This window comes from Anolis sagrei, chromosome 12, assembly GCF_037176765.1.
Source record: "Anolis sagrei isolate rAnoSag1 chromosome 12, rAnoSag1.mat, whole genome shotgun sequence".
Taxonomy (NCBI): Eukaryota; Metazoa; Chordata; class Lepidosauria; order Squamata; family Dactyloidae; genus Anolis; species Anolis sagrei.
In genome coordinates, this window is record NC_090032.1 from 14153165 (window position 1) to 14169933 (window position 16769).

The 16769-nt window shown below is 48.6% G+C and overlaps 1 protein-coding gene across 1 annotated transcript in view; it reads right to left on the reverse strand.

The window, feature by feature from the left end:
* Positions 1-227, reverse strand: part of TMEM151A (transmembrane protein 151A) — an 8628-nt gene extending 8401 nt beyond the window's left edge. The window contains exon 1 of the mRNA XM_060758305.2: positions 8-227. Coding sequence (XP_060614288.1) covers positions 8-103 — 96 coding nt within the window. The 5' untranslated portion in view covers positions 104-227. The remainder of the gene's footprint in view (positions 1-7) is intronic.
* Positions 228-16769: the final 16542 nt, after the last annotated feature.

The window sequence follows — 16769 nt, forward strand, 5'->3', positions numbered from 1 at the left end:
TTCTTACCTCCTCGCGAGGCGGCCCCCCTGCCGGCGTGAGCGTGGGCAGCTCCCCGGCCCCGGGAGGCTGGGGCGGATCCTCCTCGTCCCCCGCGCGAGACATGGCTCCCGCCTGGGGCCCCGCGCATCGTGGGGACCCCCGACACGAGGGAGGGACGCCGCCCGCCGAAAGACAGCCACCCGCCCAGCGACGCCTCCCTCCCTGCCTGGCTCGGGCTGCCTCCGAAGCTCCTCCGACCTCCCCCTAGTGGCCGCGAAGGGAAGGGGCCCCTTGCGAAGCCGGGGGGCACCCCAAAGGCCATCTAGTCCAGCCCCTTTCTGTTGCGAAGAGGGCCAGGTGGGATGGTCTATACCAGTGGTTGTCAACCTTCCTAATGCTGCGACCCCTTAGTACAGGGCCTCATGTTGTGGTGACCCCCAACCATAACGTTATTTTTGTTGCTACTTCATAACTGTCATTTTGCTACTCATAGAATCATAGAATCATAGAATCAAAGAGTTGGAAGAGACCTCATGGGCCATCCAGTCCAACCCCATTCTGCCAAGAAGCAGGAATATTGCATTCAAATCACCCCTGACAGATGGCCATCCAGCCTCTGCTTAAAAGCTTCCAAAGAAGGAGCCTCCACCACACTCCAGGGCAGAGAGTTCCACTGCTGAACGGCTCTCACAGTCAGAAAGTTCTTCCTCATGTTCAGATGGAATCTCCTCTCTTGTAGTTTGAAGCCATTGTTCCATTGCGTCCTAGTCTCCAGGGAAGCAGGAAACAAGCTTGCAACCTCCTCCTCCCTGTGGCTTCCTCTCACATATTTATACATGGCTATCATATCCCCTCTCAGCCTTCTCTTCTTCAGGCTAAACATGCCCAGTTCCTTAAGCCGCTCCTCATAGGGCTTGTTCTCCAGACCCTTGATCCTTTTAGTCACCCTCCTCTGGACACATTCCAGCTTGTCAATATCTCTCTTGAATTGTGGTGCCCAGAAGTGGACACAATATTCCAGGTGTGGTATAAACAAGGCAGAATAGAGCATGAGGAGGGCCGTGGACCAACCCAAAGGCCATCTGTCCAGCCCCTTTCTGTTGGGAAGAGGGCCAGGTGGGATAGTCTATACAGGTAATTTTCAAGTGTAAGCAAACAGTATTTTGGCGCACCCCCCCCCCCCCCCCCCACCCAACCAATCATTGATATCTATTTTCTGTTTGTCGTGGGAGTTCTGTGTGCCATATTGGGTTCAATTCCATCATTGGTGGAGTTCAGAATGCTCTTTGATGGTAGGTGAACTATACATCCCAGTAACTACAACTCGCATATGTCAAGGTCTATTTTCTCCTAAGAGCGCCCCTTGGCAACATCAACTCTACTGCAAAGGCTTACTTTGCGTATGGGTTGAGCCGCCCCTGCATCTAGTCTAGGCCCTTTCTGTTAGGAAGAGGGCCAGGTGGGATATAGAATCATAGAATCCTAGAGTTGGAAGAGACCTCATGAGCCATCCAGTCCAACCCCATTCTGCCAAGAAGCAGGAATATTGCATTCAAATCACCCCTGACAGATGGCCATCCAGCCTCTGTTTAAAAGCTTCCAAAGAAGGAGCCTCCACCACACTCCAGGGCAGAGAGTTCCACTGCTGAACGGCTTTCACAGTCAGGAAGCTCTTCCTAATGTTCAGATGGAATCTCCTCTCTTAGAATCATAGAATCATAGAATCAAAGAGTTGGAAGAGACCTCATGGGCCATCCAGTCCAACCCCCTGCCAAGAAGCAGGAATATTGCATTCAAATCACCCCTGACAAATGGCCATCCAGCCTCTGTTTAAAAGCTTCCAAAGAAGGAGCCTCCACCACACTCCGGGGCAGAGAGTTCCACTGCTGAACGGCTCTCACAGTCAGGAAGTTCTTCCTCATGTTCAGATGGAATCTCCTCTCTTGTAGTTTGAAGCCATTGTTCCGCGTCCTAGTCTCCAGGGAAGCAGAAAACAAGCTTGCTCTCTCCTCCCTGTGGCTTCCTCTCACATATTTATACATGGCTATCATATCTCCTCTCAGCCTTCTCTTCTTCAGGCTAAACATGCCCAGTTCCCTAAGCCGCTCCTCATAGGGCTTGTTCTCCAGACCCTTGATCATTTTAGTCGCCCTCCTCTGGACACATTCCAGCTTGTCAATATCTCTCTTGAATTGTGGTGCCCAGAATTGGACACAATATTCCAGGTGTGGTATAAACAAGGCGGAATAGAGCATGAGGAGGGCCGTGGGCCACCCCAAAGGCCATCTAGTCCAGCCCCTTTCTGTTGGGAAGAGGGCCAGGTGGGATGGTCTATACAGGTAATTTTCAAGTATTTATTTATTTGGTTTACTTTTACCCCACCATTCTCTCAGGGCGGCTTACATATCCAAGGCACAATTCGATGCCCGTAACATACAACAATAATAAAACACAAAATAGCAAACAACAATACATCATATCTATACCCAATAAAACCAATAAAACCCATAAAAATGTCATACAAACCGATACAAACCAATTACTCCTTATTGCCGGTCAATATTCGCTATCTCATAGTTCAGAGCTTCATTCCACATTTATCAGCCCTGCCGGCCCTATTTGTCTGGTTGTCCTTTCTAGTTAGCAGATTGCCCGAAGGCCTGGTCCCACAACCACGTCTTTACCTTCCTCCTGAAGGACAGGAGTGATGTCGATGTCCTGATATCCGCCGGGAGTGAGTTCCACAGGTGAGGGGCCACCACTGAGAAGGCCCTTCTCCTTGTCCCCACCAGCCTCACTTGGGAAAGCGGTGGGGTCGAGAGCAGGGCCCCCTCAGATGATCTCAAATTCCAGGGTGGGACGTAGAGGGAGATACGTTCGGACAGATACACTGGACCAGAACTGTACAGGATTTTATAGGTCAAAACCAGCACCTTGAATTGGGCTCGGAACGGAACCAGCAGCCAGTGGAGCTGACACAGCAGAGGGGTGGTATGCTCCCTCTATGTCGCTCCAGTGAGCAGCCTGGCTGCCACTCGCTGGACCAGTTAAAGTTTCCGAACCGTCTTCAAGGGCAACCCCACGTAGAGTGCATTGCAGTAGTCTATATGGGATGTAACACGAGCAATCCTCTTCCCGAAGGGGCCGGGCCCTTGAGCCTCGCCTAGCCCCTCTCGTTCCTCCTCCACCCAGCTTCCGGGTGCGCACACAGAGCCGGCGCTCAATTGTTCTCCAAGTTCGATCCCTTCCCCATGACTGGCTCCCTTTCCTGAGCCCCCAGCGCTCCACCCACCTCCTCTCCTCTCCCCAATCTGCGGGTGGGCCAAGGGGCGGAGCCGCCGCACCGCACTTGCTCCCTTGCCTGGCCCGCTTCGGGTCCAGAGGCGTGTCTGAAGACACACCAAAAGTCCCCTCTTCTCCTGACTTTCTCCTCAGCCATTGGGACCAAGAGAGAGAGAGAGAGAGAGAGACCCACCGGCTGGAGGTATCTCCCCCCTCCGCTCCCTCCTTTGTTTTTGCGCCTACCTTCAGGAAAGGCGGGCATCTCCACCTCTCTCCCTCTCTCTCTCTCTCTCTTGGTCCCAATGGCATGGTCCCAGTGGCTATAGTTCACCTACAATCAAAGAGCATTCTGAACTCCACCAATGATGGAATTGAACCAAATATGGCTCACAGAACTCCCACGACGAACAGAAAATATATATCAATGATTGGTTGGGGGGGGGGGCAAAATACTGTTTGCTTACCGTTGAAAATTACCTAGGGCCGCCTCTGCTGATATATACACATTAGGCCTGGGCGGTTTCGTTCGTTAATTTTGTAATTCGTTAAATATTCGTTAATTTTAGCAATTACAAAATGATTACAAAACTTATTTTTAAACCCGGAAGTGTTTTTAAATATCGAAACGGCATGCGCCAAATAGTTTTGTATTTCCGTCCATTTCGGAAATATGTAAGATGGCTTGGCTAGATGCTTGCTGGGAGCTCTCCTCTCTCTCCTCTCCTTAACCAGTCAGAGCCTGAAAGAGGAGGAGGAGGAGGAGGAGGAGGAGAGGGCGGGGAAGGCGCCGGCTGAGCAAGCGAGCGAGAGGGCGAGCGACCCTCAGCGGGAAGGCGGCCCGTCCCTCCTTCCTCACCTTTGCGGTGGGTGTGCTTCGTTCTCCCAATTCCGCACTGAAACCTTAGCGGAGGGCTGGGCTAGATGGCCTTTGGGGAGCCCCTTCTCCCAATTCCGCATTGAAACCTTAGGAGGGGGCTGGACTAGATGGCCTTTGGGGAGCCCCTTCTCCTCTGGGTTGAGGGCCTGCCAGAGTGAGTGCCTGCCTTCCCTCCTTAATAATAATTTCTCCTCCCTATTCTACTAAATTAATAATTAAATTTAAAAAAATTGAAAAAAAAGGGCGCCATCTTTACAAAATGTTTTGTAAATATTAACGAAATTTCGTAAATACCGAACTTTTTTAAGGGAAAATTTTGTAATTATTTTAAATATCGAAACAAAAAAACCCCCCAAATACAAATCGATTTTAGAAACAAATTTTTGCGTTGTTACCCAGGCCTAATACACATTACTTTGCGTAATGGGTTGAGCCGCCCCTGCATCTGTCAAACACCCTCTCTAGCAGGCGTCCGACACTTGGACCGGGTGCAGCTAGTTAGTGGCCAGCTGTATTAAATGACTACTGACCAAGAAGTCATAAGTTCAAAGCCAGCCTGGGTCAGAGTGAGCTCCCGACCATTAATAGTCTACCTTGCTGTTGACCTATGCAGCCCCGAAAGACGTCCGTTTCAGTTCTGGCGAGAAAGAAGTGAAGTCGAGGAGGAATTTAAAAGGGTCTGGCCCTGAAGGAGAGACCCTGTGGACCCACCAAAAAGGGCTTGCTACAATGGTGAGCAAGAAAAGCCGCAATTTAAAATATTTTTTCCTAAGTTCCCAAAAGAATCTCACCAAAGTTGAAGGAAGCGCCACCGAGATGATTTTATTGCAATCCAGCTGGAAAGGATGCGAAGCAACAATATTTCGCCAAGCTGAGCATAGCATGTACACAAATAAAATCCTTTTTTTATACAGTAAGAGAGTTGTCAGATTTGAATTTCCCGCTCCTCACCCCCCTGCCGGCTTGATGGTGATTGGCTGGCACCTCTACAGCTGGGAGGAGGCTTGACCGCCTCCTGAGCACCTGGGCCAATCGTTGGGCTTCTGCCGCCTCAGCGCCTTGACGAATCAGGAGAGAGGGAGGCGGGACAAGGGGAAACAATGTGTTTTTGAGTGGATTATGGAGATTAGGAGATGTCCAAGTGACCAACAAGTCCCGGAGGCCTGCGAGCCAGCCTTTGCTATTGTCCTTGAATGGCTGCAATAAACGCTGATTGTCTGGCAAGCCTGACATAATCCGGATTTTTCCAGTGCTGAGACACCGAGACAATGAGGGAATCTTGGTGGTGGTTTTGGTGGATGAAAAGTTGAATCAGTGACAGATTAGGGCAAGGTGTGGCTTTCTGAAGGTTTCCTTTGTCCTATTAAGATATGATCATAAATGCCAAGTGACCGCTTCCTCTGGGGGGCCAACTCCGAGGCCAGAGGTCACGAGCCTTTGTTATTGTCCATGCAAATAGTGTCTTTTGATAAGGATCTTTTCAAATGAAGATTTCCTCCTTTCCAGGGCCAGGGAGGGGTGGCTTCCTTGTATTTTTATACATTTTTCAATAAAAGGGGAATTACTTACTTAGGCGATCCCTCGTTGGATGAGTAAGATGGTCTTCCATTATGGATTTCCTTGTGGGTCCGTATGTGGCTGTGGAGCCCTATTCTTGCTCTGCATCTTCTTCCGCAGTGAGGGCATTGGTTTCCAGGTGGAAGGCGTTCCCGGTCGGGGTTGGCTTGACGCGCCTTCCTCCTGGCATGTTTCTCTCTTTCACCCTCCACTCGTGCCTCCTCGAATTCTGCAGCACTGCTGGTCACAGCTGTCCTCCAGCTGGAGCGCTCAAGGGCCAGGGCTTCCCAGTTCTCAGTGTCTATGCCAGAGTTTTTAAGGTTGGCTTTGAGCCCATCTTTAAATCTCTTTTCCTGTCCACCAACGTTCCGTTTTCCATTCTTAAGTTCGGAGTAGAGCAACTGCTTTGGGAGACGGTGGTCAGGCATCCGGACAACGTGGCCGGTCCAGCGGAGTTGATGGCAGAGAACCATCACTTCAATGCTGGTGGTCTTTGCTTCTTCCAGCACACTGACGTTTGTCCGCTTGTCTTCCCAGGAGATATGCAGGATTTTCCGGAGGCAGCGCTGATGGAATCGTTCCAGGAGTTGCATGTGACGTCTGTAGACTGTCCACGTCTCACAGGCATATAGCAGGGTTGGGAGGACAATAGCTTTATAGACAAGCACCTTGGTATCCCTACGGATGTCCCGGTCCTCAAACACTCTCTGCTTCATTCTGGAAAATGCTGCACTTGCAGAGCTCAGGCGGTGTTGTATTTCGGCGTCGATGTTGACTTTGGTGGAGAGGTGGCTGCCAAGGTAGCGGAAATGGTCCACATTTTCTAATGTTAAAGGGGAATTAGGCAAAAGGGTCAGGAAAAGGTCAGATACACAGGGAGAAATATAGAAATCATGTTATAGAAATCATACCCACTTATCCCTCCCCCCAGTGTCCCATAGAGAAATTGATAGGAGCCTTGATCGTGGCTCAATATAAGTCTATAGTTTATTTTAGGAAGGTCCATAGGCGAAAGTATGTCCATGAAAGGGGGGGGGGGGAGTCCTTGATGTGTGGCAAAAAAAGGTTCAAAAATCATAAAAAGAGGCTGGGTGATTCCACTGAGCCAAGATATGGAGCTCTGCATTACTGGTGCTGAAGCTTGTCCTTTGGTCCTTGGAGAACTACAACTCCCTCCAAGGTCTGGAGCCAGGTGGCAGATCCACTCCCCGATTTATTTATTTATTTGCTTCATTTTTATACCGCATTTTTCAGCCCTTGACAGGCGACTCAATGCGGTTTACAGTGCAATTAAAACACAGCAATACAACAACAGGATCGACAACGTCGATCCACAACAATTAACAATCAGACAGGACAAATCAACAAACAACATATATAACGCCTCAGTTGAAATCAGATCCGTTCTCATAGTCGTTGTGCCGTTCCTATGTTCCATTTACCGTCTTCCTTAATTAGTTGCATTGCTTAGCCAAACGCTTGTTCGTAAAGCCAGGTCTTGACCATTCTCCGAAACGTCAGCAACGAAGGTGCCTGTCTGATGTCTGCCGGCAAGGCATTCCATAGCCGAGGGGCCACCACTGAGAAGGCCCTGTCTCTCGTCCCCGCCAGGCGCGCCTGTGATGCAGGCGGGATCGAGAGCAGGGCCTCCCCAGACGATCTTAATGTTCTGGTCGGTTCATAGGTGGAGATGCGTTCGGAGAGGTAAGCGGGGCCAGAACCGTTTAGGGCTTTATAGGCTAAAGCCAGCACCTTAAATTGTGCCCGGTAGCGGATTGGCAGCCAGTGGAGCTGGCTCAGCAGAGGAGTGGTGTGCTCCCTGAGTGCCACTCCTGTTAGCAACCTGGCTGCTGAGCGCTGGACCATCTGAAGCTTCCGGGCAGTCTTCAAGGGCAACCCCACGTAGAGCGCGTTGCAGTAATCAATCCGGGATGTAACCAGAGCGTGGACCACCGTGGCCAAATCAGACTTCCCAAGGTACGGGCGCAGCTGGCGCACAAGTTTGAGTTGTGCAAATGCTCCCCTGGACACCGCCGAAACTTGGGATTCCAAGCTTAGCGAAGAGTCCAGGATCACACCCAAGCTGCGAACCTGCGTCTTCAGGGGGAGTGTAACCCCGTCTAACACAGGCTGTAACCCTATGCCCTGTTTGGCCTTTCGACTGACCAGGAGTGCCTCTGTCTTATCTGGATTCAATTTCAATTTGTTCGCCCTCATCCAGTCCGATACAGTGGCCAAGCAACGGTTCAGGACCTGAACAGCCTCCTTAGTAGTGGGTGGGAAGGAGTGACAGAGTTGGACGTCATCTGCGTACAGATAACACCGCACCCCGAAACTCCGGATGATCTCTCCCAACGGCTTCATGTAGATGGCCTCATGGGATGACCACATCCAGTCCTAGGATTCCAGAAGGACGAGGAAGCAGCGACAACGGGAGCAGCGCAGCAGCAAAAGGCTCGGTTTGACAATCAGCTGTTTTCCTTTTAAAATATATTCCCCAAAATAAAAAGGTTATTTCCAGAGCGCAGGAGCCTGAAATGCAAAAAGTGAGATAGTAGATAGTGTTAGAAGTGAGCTAGGAAAAATATGGCACCAAAATGGAGTTGTTTCATCAACTCGTGGATACGGGGACCCGAGGGGTTTCCGTATCCACGGTTTAAAGAAACGCAGTTTCGGCCTCCCTGGGACGCCTGGAAGGCATCCCAGGTGGACCGGCGATTGCCCGCGACCCGGAAAAGGATAAATTCATGCATTAGATATTTGTGAGCCAGGAAATAGACGCAATTTATCACTATGAAGAGGTGAAGGTTACAATTCAATTAGTCATTATTAAGGGTTTTGTTACAATGTTTGGGCTGAGGAGAAAAGCAAAAGGAGAGAGCTCAAGGTTGCAAAGAGTCCCTGGTTGAGGCTGCTGCTGGGGCACATTTCATCAGCGCTGGCCCAACGGGGCATCCAAGAACTGCGGAACTCCCTGCAGCTGGTCAGATTGGGTCTGGGGCAGATTCGGCATCAGAAGCACCCAAAAGAATTTTCCCTAATTTTTCCCAGATAAAATCTCACCAAAGTTGAAGAAAATGCCATGAGAAGAAAACTATAAATCCCATCTCGTCAAGGGGCCAGGGTGGCCTGCCTGCTTCCGGGGGTTCCAAGGGGTGACCGCAGCAGGTTCCCCAGGTCAACAGGCTTCTCTGAAAAGAAAAATGGGTTCCCCTAAAACCGTGGAGAGCAAAATACACTGGTTGTGGTAATGTGAATGTATGTACATTAACTCAATGTATACATTACAAATGCACATATCAACAAAACACATCCACATTACGCAGAATTTATTTATTTATTTATTTATGGCATTTATATGCCGCCTTTCTCACCCCGAAGGGGACTCAGAGCAGCTTACAATATATATATATACACACACATACACACACATACACACACACACACAATATATTATATTATTAGCATAGTACAATATCAGTATTATATATTACTATATTGCACTATACCATTGTATTGTAATATGTATTATAAGTAATAGTACAGTTAAAGCTTGTGTGCCAGCTGCGCCCGTACATACAATATATTATATTATTAGCATAGTTATTTATTTATTTGTCGTGTCAGAACAACCAGTCAAATTATATTACATTTCTAACAGAACAAAGCAAACAAGCAGATTACAAAATTTGTGTGTATGAGAGTTGATTAAATGTCCTTTGACCAGTATCTGGCCCCTTGGAGTGCTTCTGGTGTTGCTGCAAGGTCTTCCCTTGTGCATGTGGCAGGGCTCAGGGTGCATTGCAGCAGGTGGTCAGTGGTTTGCTCCTCTCCACACTCGCATGTCGAGGATTCCACTTTGTAGCCCCATTTCTCAAGGTTGGCTCTGCATCTCGTGGTGCCAGAGCGCAGTCTGTTCAGTGCCTTCCAGGTCGCCCAGTCTTCTGTGTGCCCAGGGGGGAGTCTCTCATTGGGTATCAGCCATTGGTTGAGGTTCTGGGTTTGGGCCTGCCACTTTTGGACTCTCGCTTGCTGAGGTGTTCCAGTGAGTGTCTCTGTAGATCTTAGAAAACTATTTCTAGATTTAAGTCGTTGACGTGCTGGCTGATACCCAAACAGGGGATGGGCTGGAGATGTCTCTGCCTTGGTCCTTTCAATATTGGCTGCTACTTCCCGGCGGATGTCAGGTGGTGCAATACCGGCTAAGCAGTGTAATTTTTCCAGTGGTGTAGGGCGCAGGCACCCTGTGATAATGCAGCATGTCTCATTAAGAGCCACATCTACTGTTTTAGTGTGGTGAGATGTGTCCCACTCTGGGGAGTAGCATAGCGCAAGGGCAGATGTCTTCACTGTATCTGGTTGTGATCCCCAGGTTGTGCCAGTCAGCTTTCGTATGATATTGTTTCTGGCACCCACTTTTTGCTTGATGTTCAGGCAGTGCTTCTTGTAGGTAAGAGCACGGTCCAGAGTGACTCCCAGATATTTGGGTGCGCTGCAATGCTCCAGTGGGATTCCTTCCCAGGTGATCTTCAGAGCTCGGGATGCTTGTCTGTTCTTGAGATGAAAGGCACATGTCTGTGTTTTAGATGGGTTGGGGATCAGTTGGTTTTCCCTGTAATAGGCAGTAAGAGCACCTAGAGCTTCAGAGAGCTTCTGTTCAACCATCTCATTAGCATAGTACAATATCAGTATTATATATTACTATATTGCACTATACCATTATATTGTAATATTATCAGTAATATTACAGTTAAAGCTTATGTGCTAGCTGCGCCCGTATCTTGGGAAGTCTGACTTGGCCACGGTAGTCCACGCTCTGGTTACATCCCGTCTAGACTACTGCAACGCTCTCTACGTGGGGTTGCCATTGAAGACGGCTCGGAAGCTTCAATTGGTCCAACGTGTGGCAGCCATGATACTAACAGGGGCTGCACACAGGGAGCATACATTTATGCTCCCTGCGTGCAGGGAGCATAAATGTATGTAGGGAAATGTAGGGAAGGCGGGAGCGCCAGCTCCATTGGCTACCAATTTGCTACCGGGCCCAATTCAAAGTGCTGGCGTTGGCCTATAAAGCCCTAAACGGTTCTGGCCCAAGTTACCTATCCGATCGCATCTCCACCTACGAACCCACTAGGACATTGAGATCCGGGGAGGCCCTGCTCTCGATCTCGCCTGCAACACAGGCACGGCTGGTGGAGACGAGACCCAGGGCCTTCTTGGTGGTGGCCCCTCGGCTGTGGAACGCCCTTCCCATGGACATTAGATTGGCTCCCTCATTGATGGTATTCCGGAGAAAAGTGAAAACCTGGTTGTTTGAATAGGCAGTGCAATGAATTCAGGAAATGGAACTACGATTGACGAGTTTGGTTCATGATTCTAGTTATGAGACGCCACTTGAATGTTTGCTACTGTTTAAATTGTTTAGTTTGCTTCTGTGTTAATTGTTTTTAAATACCTTGTTGATGCCGCATTGAATTTTTGCTTTGATTGTCTCGCCTTGTGTTGCTTTGCTTGATTGTTGTTAACCGCTGTGAGTCGCCTTAGGGCTGAGAATAGCGGTATTTATTGATTTATTTATTTACTTTGCTTGTATACCGCAGTTTCTCAGCCTTGTAGGCGACTCAACGCGGTTTACAACAAGAGCAAAAGTCAATCCAACAGCATACAAAATTTAAAAACCATTAACAGCAAAATATACAAAATGACACATCAATAACAACACATTAACGTCTCGTAACTAGAATCGTGATCCAATTCGTCTTCCATAATTCCGTTTCCTATATTCATCGTGTACATTGCATTGTTTAACCGAATGCCTGTTCGAACAGCCAGGTTTTTAGTTTTCTTCGAAACACCATTAACGAAGGGGCTGATGTCCATGGGAAGGGTGTTCCACAGCCGAGGGGCCACCACAGAGAAGGCCCTCTCGTCTCCGCCAGCCGTGCTTGTGATGCAGGCGGGATCGAGAGCAGGGCCTCCCCAGAAGATCTTAGAGTCCTGGTGGGTTCATAGGCAGAGATACTTAGATGAAGGGCTAGAAGGCATGATCATCAAGTTTGCAGACGACACCAAATTGGGAGGGATAGCCAATAGTCCAGAGGACAGGAGCAGAATTCAAAACGATCTTGACAGATTAGAGAGATGATTGGCCAAAACTAACAAAATGAAGTTCAACAGGGACAAATGCAAGATACTCCACTTTGGCAGAAAAAACGAAATGCAAAGATACAGAATGGGGGACAATGCCTGGCTCGAGAGCAGTACGTGTGAAAGAGATCTTGGAGTCCTCGTGGACAACAAGTTAAACATGAGCCAACAATGTGATGTGGCGGCAAAAAAAGCCAATGGGATTTTGGCCTGCATCAATAGGAGCATAGTGTCTAGATCTAAGGAAGTCATGCTACCCCTCTATTCTGCTTTGGTTAGACCACATCTGGAATATTGTGTCCAATTCTGGGCACTACAATTCAAGAGATATATTGACAAGCTGGAATGTGTCCAGAGGAGGGCGACTAAAATGATCAAGGGTCTGGAGAACAAGCCCTATGAGGAGCGGCTTAGGGAACTGGGCATGTTTAGCCTGAAGAAGAGAAGGCTGAGAGGGGATATGATAGCCATATATAAATATGTGAGAGGAAGCCACAGGGAGGAGGGAGCAAGCTTGTTTTCTGCTTCCTTGGAGACTAGGACGCGGAACAATGGCTTCAAACTACAAGAGAGGAGATTCCATCTGAACATGAGGAAGAACTTCCTGACTGTGAGAGCCGTTCAGCAGTGGAACTCTCTGCCCTGGAGTGTGGTGGAGGCTCCTTCTTTGGAAGCTTTTAAGCAGAGGCTGGGTGGCCATTTGTCAGGGGTGATTTGAATGCAATATTCCTGCTTCTTGGCAGGGGGTTGGACTGGATGGCCCATGAGGTCTCTTCCAACTCTTTGATTCTATGATTCTATGATACGTTCGGATAGGTAGCTTGGGCCAGAACCGTTTAGGGCTTTAAAGGCCAACGCCAGCACTTTGAATTGAGCCCGGTAGCAAATCGGCAGCCAGTGGAGCTGGTGCAGCAAAGGAGTTGTATACTCCCTGCGCTGTGCTCCTGTTAGTATCATGCCTGCTGCACGTTGGACTAGTTGGAGCTTCCGAGCCGTCTTCAAAGGCAACCCCACGTAGAGAGCGTTGCAGTAGTCTAAACGGGATGTAACCAGAGCGTGGACTACCATGGCCAAGTCAGACTTCCCAAGGTACGGGTGCAGCTGGCGCACAAGCTTTAACTGTGCAAATGCTCCCCTGGTCACTGCCAAAACCTGGGGTTCCAGGCTCAGCGATGAGTCCAGGGTCACACAAATACAAATGAAGTAAATATAATATAATATAATATAATATAATATAATATAATATAATATAATATTGAATTATTATTATTAGTATTAGGCTGTCGAAGTCCTGAACCGGTGCTTGGCCGCTGTGACGGTCTGGATGGGGGCAAACAAATTGAAATTGAATCCAGACAAGACAGAGGTACTCCTGGTCAGTCGCAAGGCCGAACAGGGCATAGGGTTACAGCCTGTGTTGGATGGGGTCGCACTCCCCTTGAAGGCGCAGGTTCGCAGCTTGGGTGTGATCCTGGATTCATCGCTGAGCCTGGAGCCCCAGGTTTCGGCGGTGACCAGGGGAGCATTTGCACAGTTAAAACTTGTGCACCAACTGCGACCGTACCTTGGGAAGCCTGACTTGACCACGGTAGTCCACGCTCTGGTTACATCCCGTCTTGACTACTGCAACGCTCTCTACGTGGGGTTGCCCTTGAAGACTCGGAAGCTCCAATTAGTCCAACGTTCGGCAGCCATGATACTAACGGGAGCGGAGCGCAGGGAGCATACAACTCCTCTGCTGCACCAGCTCCACTGGCTGCCGATCTGCTACCGGGCCCAATTCAAGGTGCTGGCATTGGCCTTTAAAGCCCTAAACGGTTCTGGCCCAACTTACCTATCCGAACGTATCTCGGCTTATCAGCACTCCAGGACCCTAAGATCTTCTGGGGAGGCTCTGCTCTCCATCCCACCTGCTTCACAGGTGCGGCTTGCGGGAACGAGAGACAGGGCCTTTTCTGTGGTGGCCCCTCGGCTTTGGAACCCCCTCCCCATAGAGGTAAAATCAGCCCCCTCGCTGATGGTGTTTCGGAAAAAATTGAAGACATGGATGTTCAAACAAGCATTCGGTTAATCTGGTGCAAAGAAATTGATGATTAAGGACTGGTAATCATGGACGATGAAATCGGACTACAATTCTAGTTAAGAGATGCATTGGATTGTATTGGTGGCCCAATACTATGTATTGTATGTTGTTTTTATGCTTTTTATACTGAATATCGTTGATTGTTTGTAGAGCTGTAAACCGCGTTGAGTCGCCGATTTTGGCTGAGAAACGGCAATATACAAGCGCAGTAATAAATAAATAAATAAATAAATAAATAAATATTATATTATATTACTAGTATTATACAGAAAAAATTGGTTCGTCTCTTGAAGTATGAAGCAAAACCTTTATGTGTGTAAGAATAGTCCTTGAATGACAATAAATGTCCTATTCTGTATTGCATACGAGTAGGCTCCAGTAGTCACAATAGGTGTCCTATTCCCTTTGTTACACACGAGTCGACTCCAACCTGCAACCGGTTTCAACTCACAAGAGCCTTCGTCAGACGGTTGGGTTCATAGAATCATAGAATCAAAGAGTTGGAAGAGACCTCATGGGCCGTCCAGTCCAACCCCATTCTGCCAAGAAGCAGGAATATTGCATTCAAATCACCCCTGACAGATGGCCATCCAGCCCCTGTTTAAAAGCTTCCAAAGAAGGAGCCTCCACCACACTCCGGGGCAGAAATTTCCACTGCTGAACGGCTCTCATCTATCAAAACAAAGGCTCAATTTTTGAGGTAAGTAATTCACCAACAATGTTCTCGAGAGGTGGATCAGCTAGTCTTTGTTGGTCAGTATACTCTGCAAAGCGTTTTATTCTGTTGCCTTTTTTTTGAATTCTGCTCCTGTCCTCTGGACTATTGGCTATCCCTCCCAATTTGCAGACGACACCAAATTGGGAGGGATAGCCAATAGTCCAGAGGACAGGAGCAGAATTCACAACGATCTTGACAGATTAGAGAGATGGGCCAAAACTAACAAAATGAAGTTCAACAGTGACAAATGCAAGATACTCCACTTTGGCAGAAAAAATGAAATGCAAAGATACAGAATAGGGGACAATGCCTGGCTCGAGAGCAGTACGTGTGAAAAAGATCTTGGAGTCCTCATGGACAACAACTTAAACATGAGCCAACAATGTGATGTGGCGGCAAAAAAAGCCAATGGGATTTTGGCCTGCATCAATAGGAGCCTAGTGTCTAGATCTAAGGAAGTAATGCTACCCCTCTATTCTGCTTTGGTTAGACCACATCTGGAATATTGTGTCCAATTCTGGGCACCACAATTCAAGAGAGATACTGACAAGCTGGAATGAGTCCAGAGGAGGGCGACTAAAATGATCAAGGGTCTGGAGAACAAGCCCTATGAGGAGCGGCTTAGGGAACTGGGCATGTTTAGCCTGAAGAAGAGAAGGCTGAGAGGAGATATGATAGCCATGTATAAATATGTGAGAGGAAGCCACAGGGAGGAGGGAGCAAGCTTGTTTTCTGCTTCCTTGGAGACTAGGACGCGGAACAATGGCTTCAAACTACAAGAGAGGAGATTCCATCTGAACATGAGGAAGAATTTCCTGACTGTGAGAGCCGTTCAGCAGTGGAACTCTCTGCCCCAGAGTGTGGTGGAGGCTCCTTCTTTGGAATCTTTTAAGCAGAGGCTGGATGGCCATCTGTCAGGGGTGATTTGAATGCAATATTCCTGCTTCTTGGCAGAATGGGGTTGGACTGGATGGCCCATGAGGTCTCTTCCAACTCTTTGATTCTTTGATTCTATGATTCTATGATAGATGAGCCTTTTTTGATAAATGAACCCAAGTACCTGATGAAGGCTCTTGTGTGTCGAAACCGGTGACACACTTGTGTGTAACAAAGGAAATAGGACACCTATTGTGACAACATGCTTCTCTGACATCAACAAGATGGCAGCAGGAACAGCATGGTAACAGGGAGTCATGGATCTTGAACAGCTGGTTTCCATATGAAGTTTTGGGGTGCAAAAAAGGTTATTCCTGGAGCGGAGGGATCCATAATGTGAAAGTGAGATACCAGTTAGTCTTAAAATTAGCCTAGGAAAAGAATGGCACCAGTTTGGAGGCGATCCGTTGACTCGCAGATATGGGGACCCGATGGGTTTCCGTACCCGCAATTCAGAGGAACACCGTTTTGGCCTCTCTGGGATGCTAGAATCATCTCATCTGAGTGAGCCAGCAGCTGTCTGCGGCTCGGGAGAAGGAAAGTTCATGCAGGAGAGAGTTTAGAGGCTTCTTCCAATTGTATGAGGCTGTCTGGCCATCTATCAGGAGTGCTTGGATGCTGCCTTCCTGTTTAGCAGAAGGGGGCTGGACTGGATGGCCCTTGGGGCTCCCTTCCAACTTCATTTGATATTAGCCCTCCTGGACATCTGTAGGGAGGGCTTGGATGGTGCCATGCCATCCTTTTATTGCAAAAGGGGGTTAGACTGGATGGCGCTTTGGGTCCCCTCCCATCTTTAATGTATAATTAATGTATAATCTTCCAACTGTATAGGAGGCTTGAATGGTGTGTTCCCTGATGGAAAAAGGGGGCTGGACTGGATGGCCCTTTGGGTCGCTTTCAATTGTATGAGTGCAGCTGGCCATCTGTCAGGAATGCTTTGATGGTGCCTTCCTTTTATGGCAGAAGGGGGCTGGATGGGTGGTCCTTGGGACTCCCTTCCAACTTCATTTGATAATATTATTTATTTATTTGCTATTTTTATACCCCGCCCTTCTCACCCCAAAGGGGACTCAGGGCAGCCCGCCTGGACATCTGTAGGGAGGGCTTGGATGGTGCCATGCCATCCTTTTATTGCAAAAGAGGGTTGAACTGGATAGCCCTTCGGGACCCCTCCCCTCTTTAATGG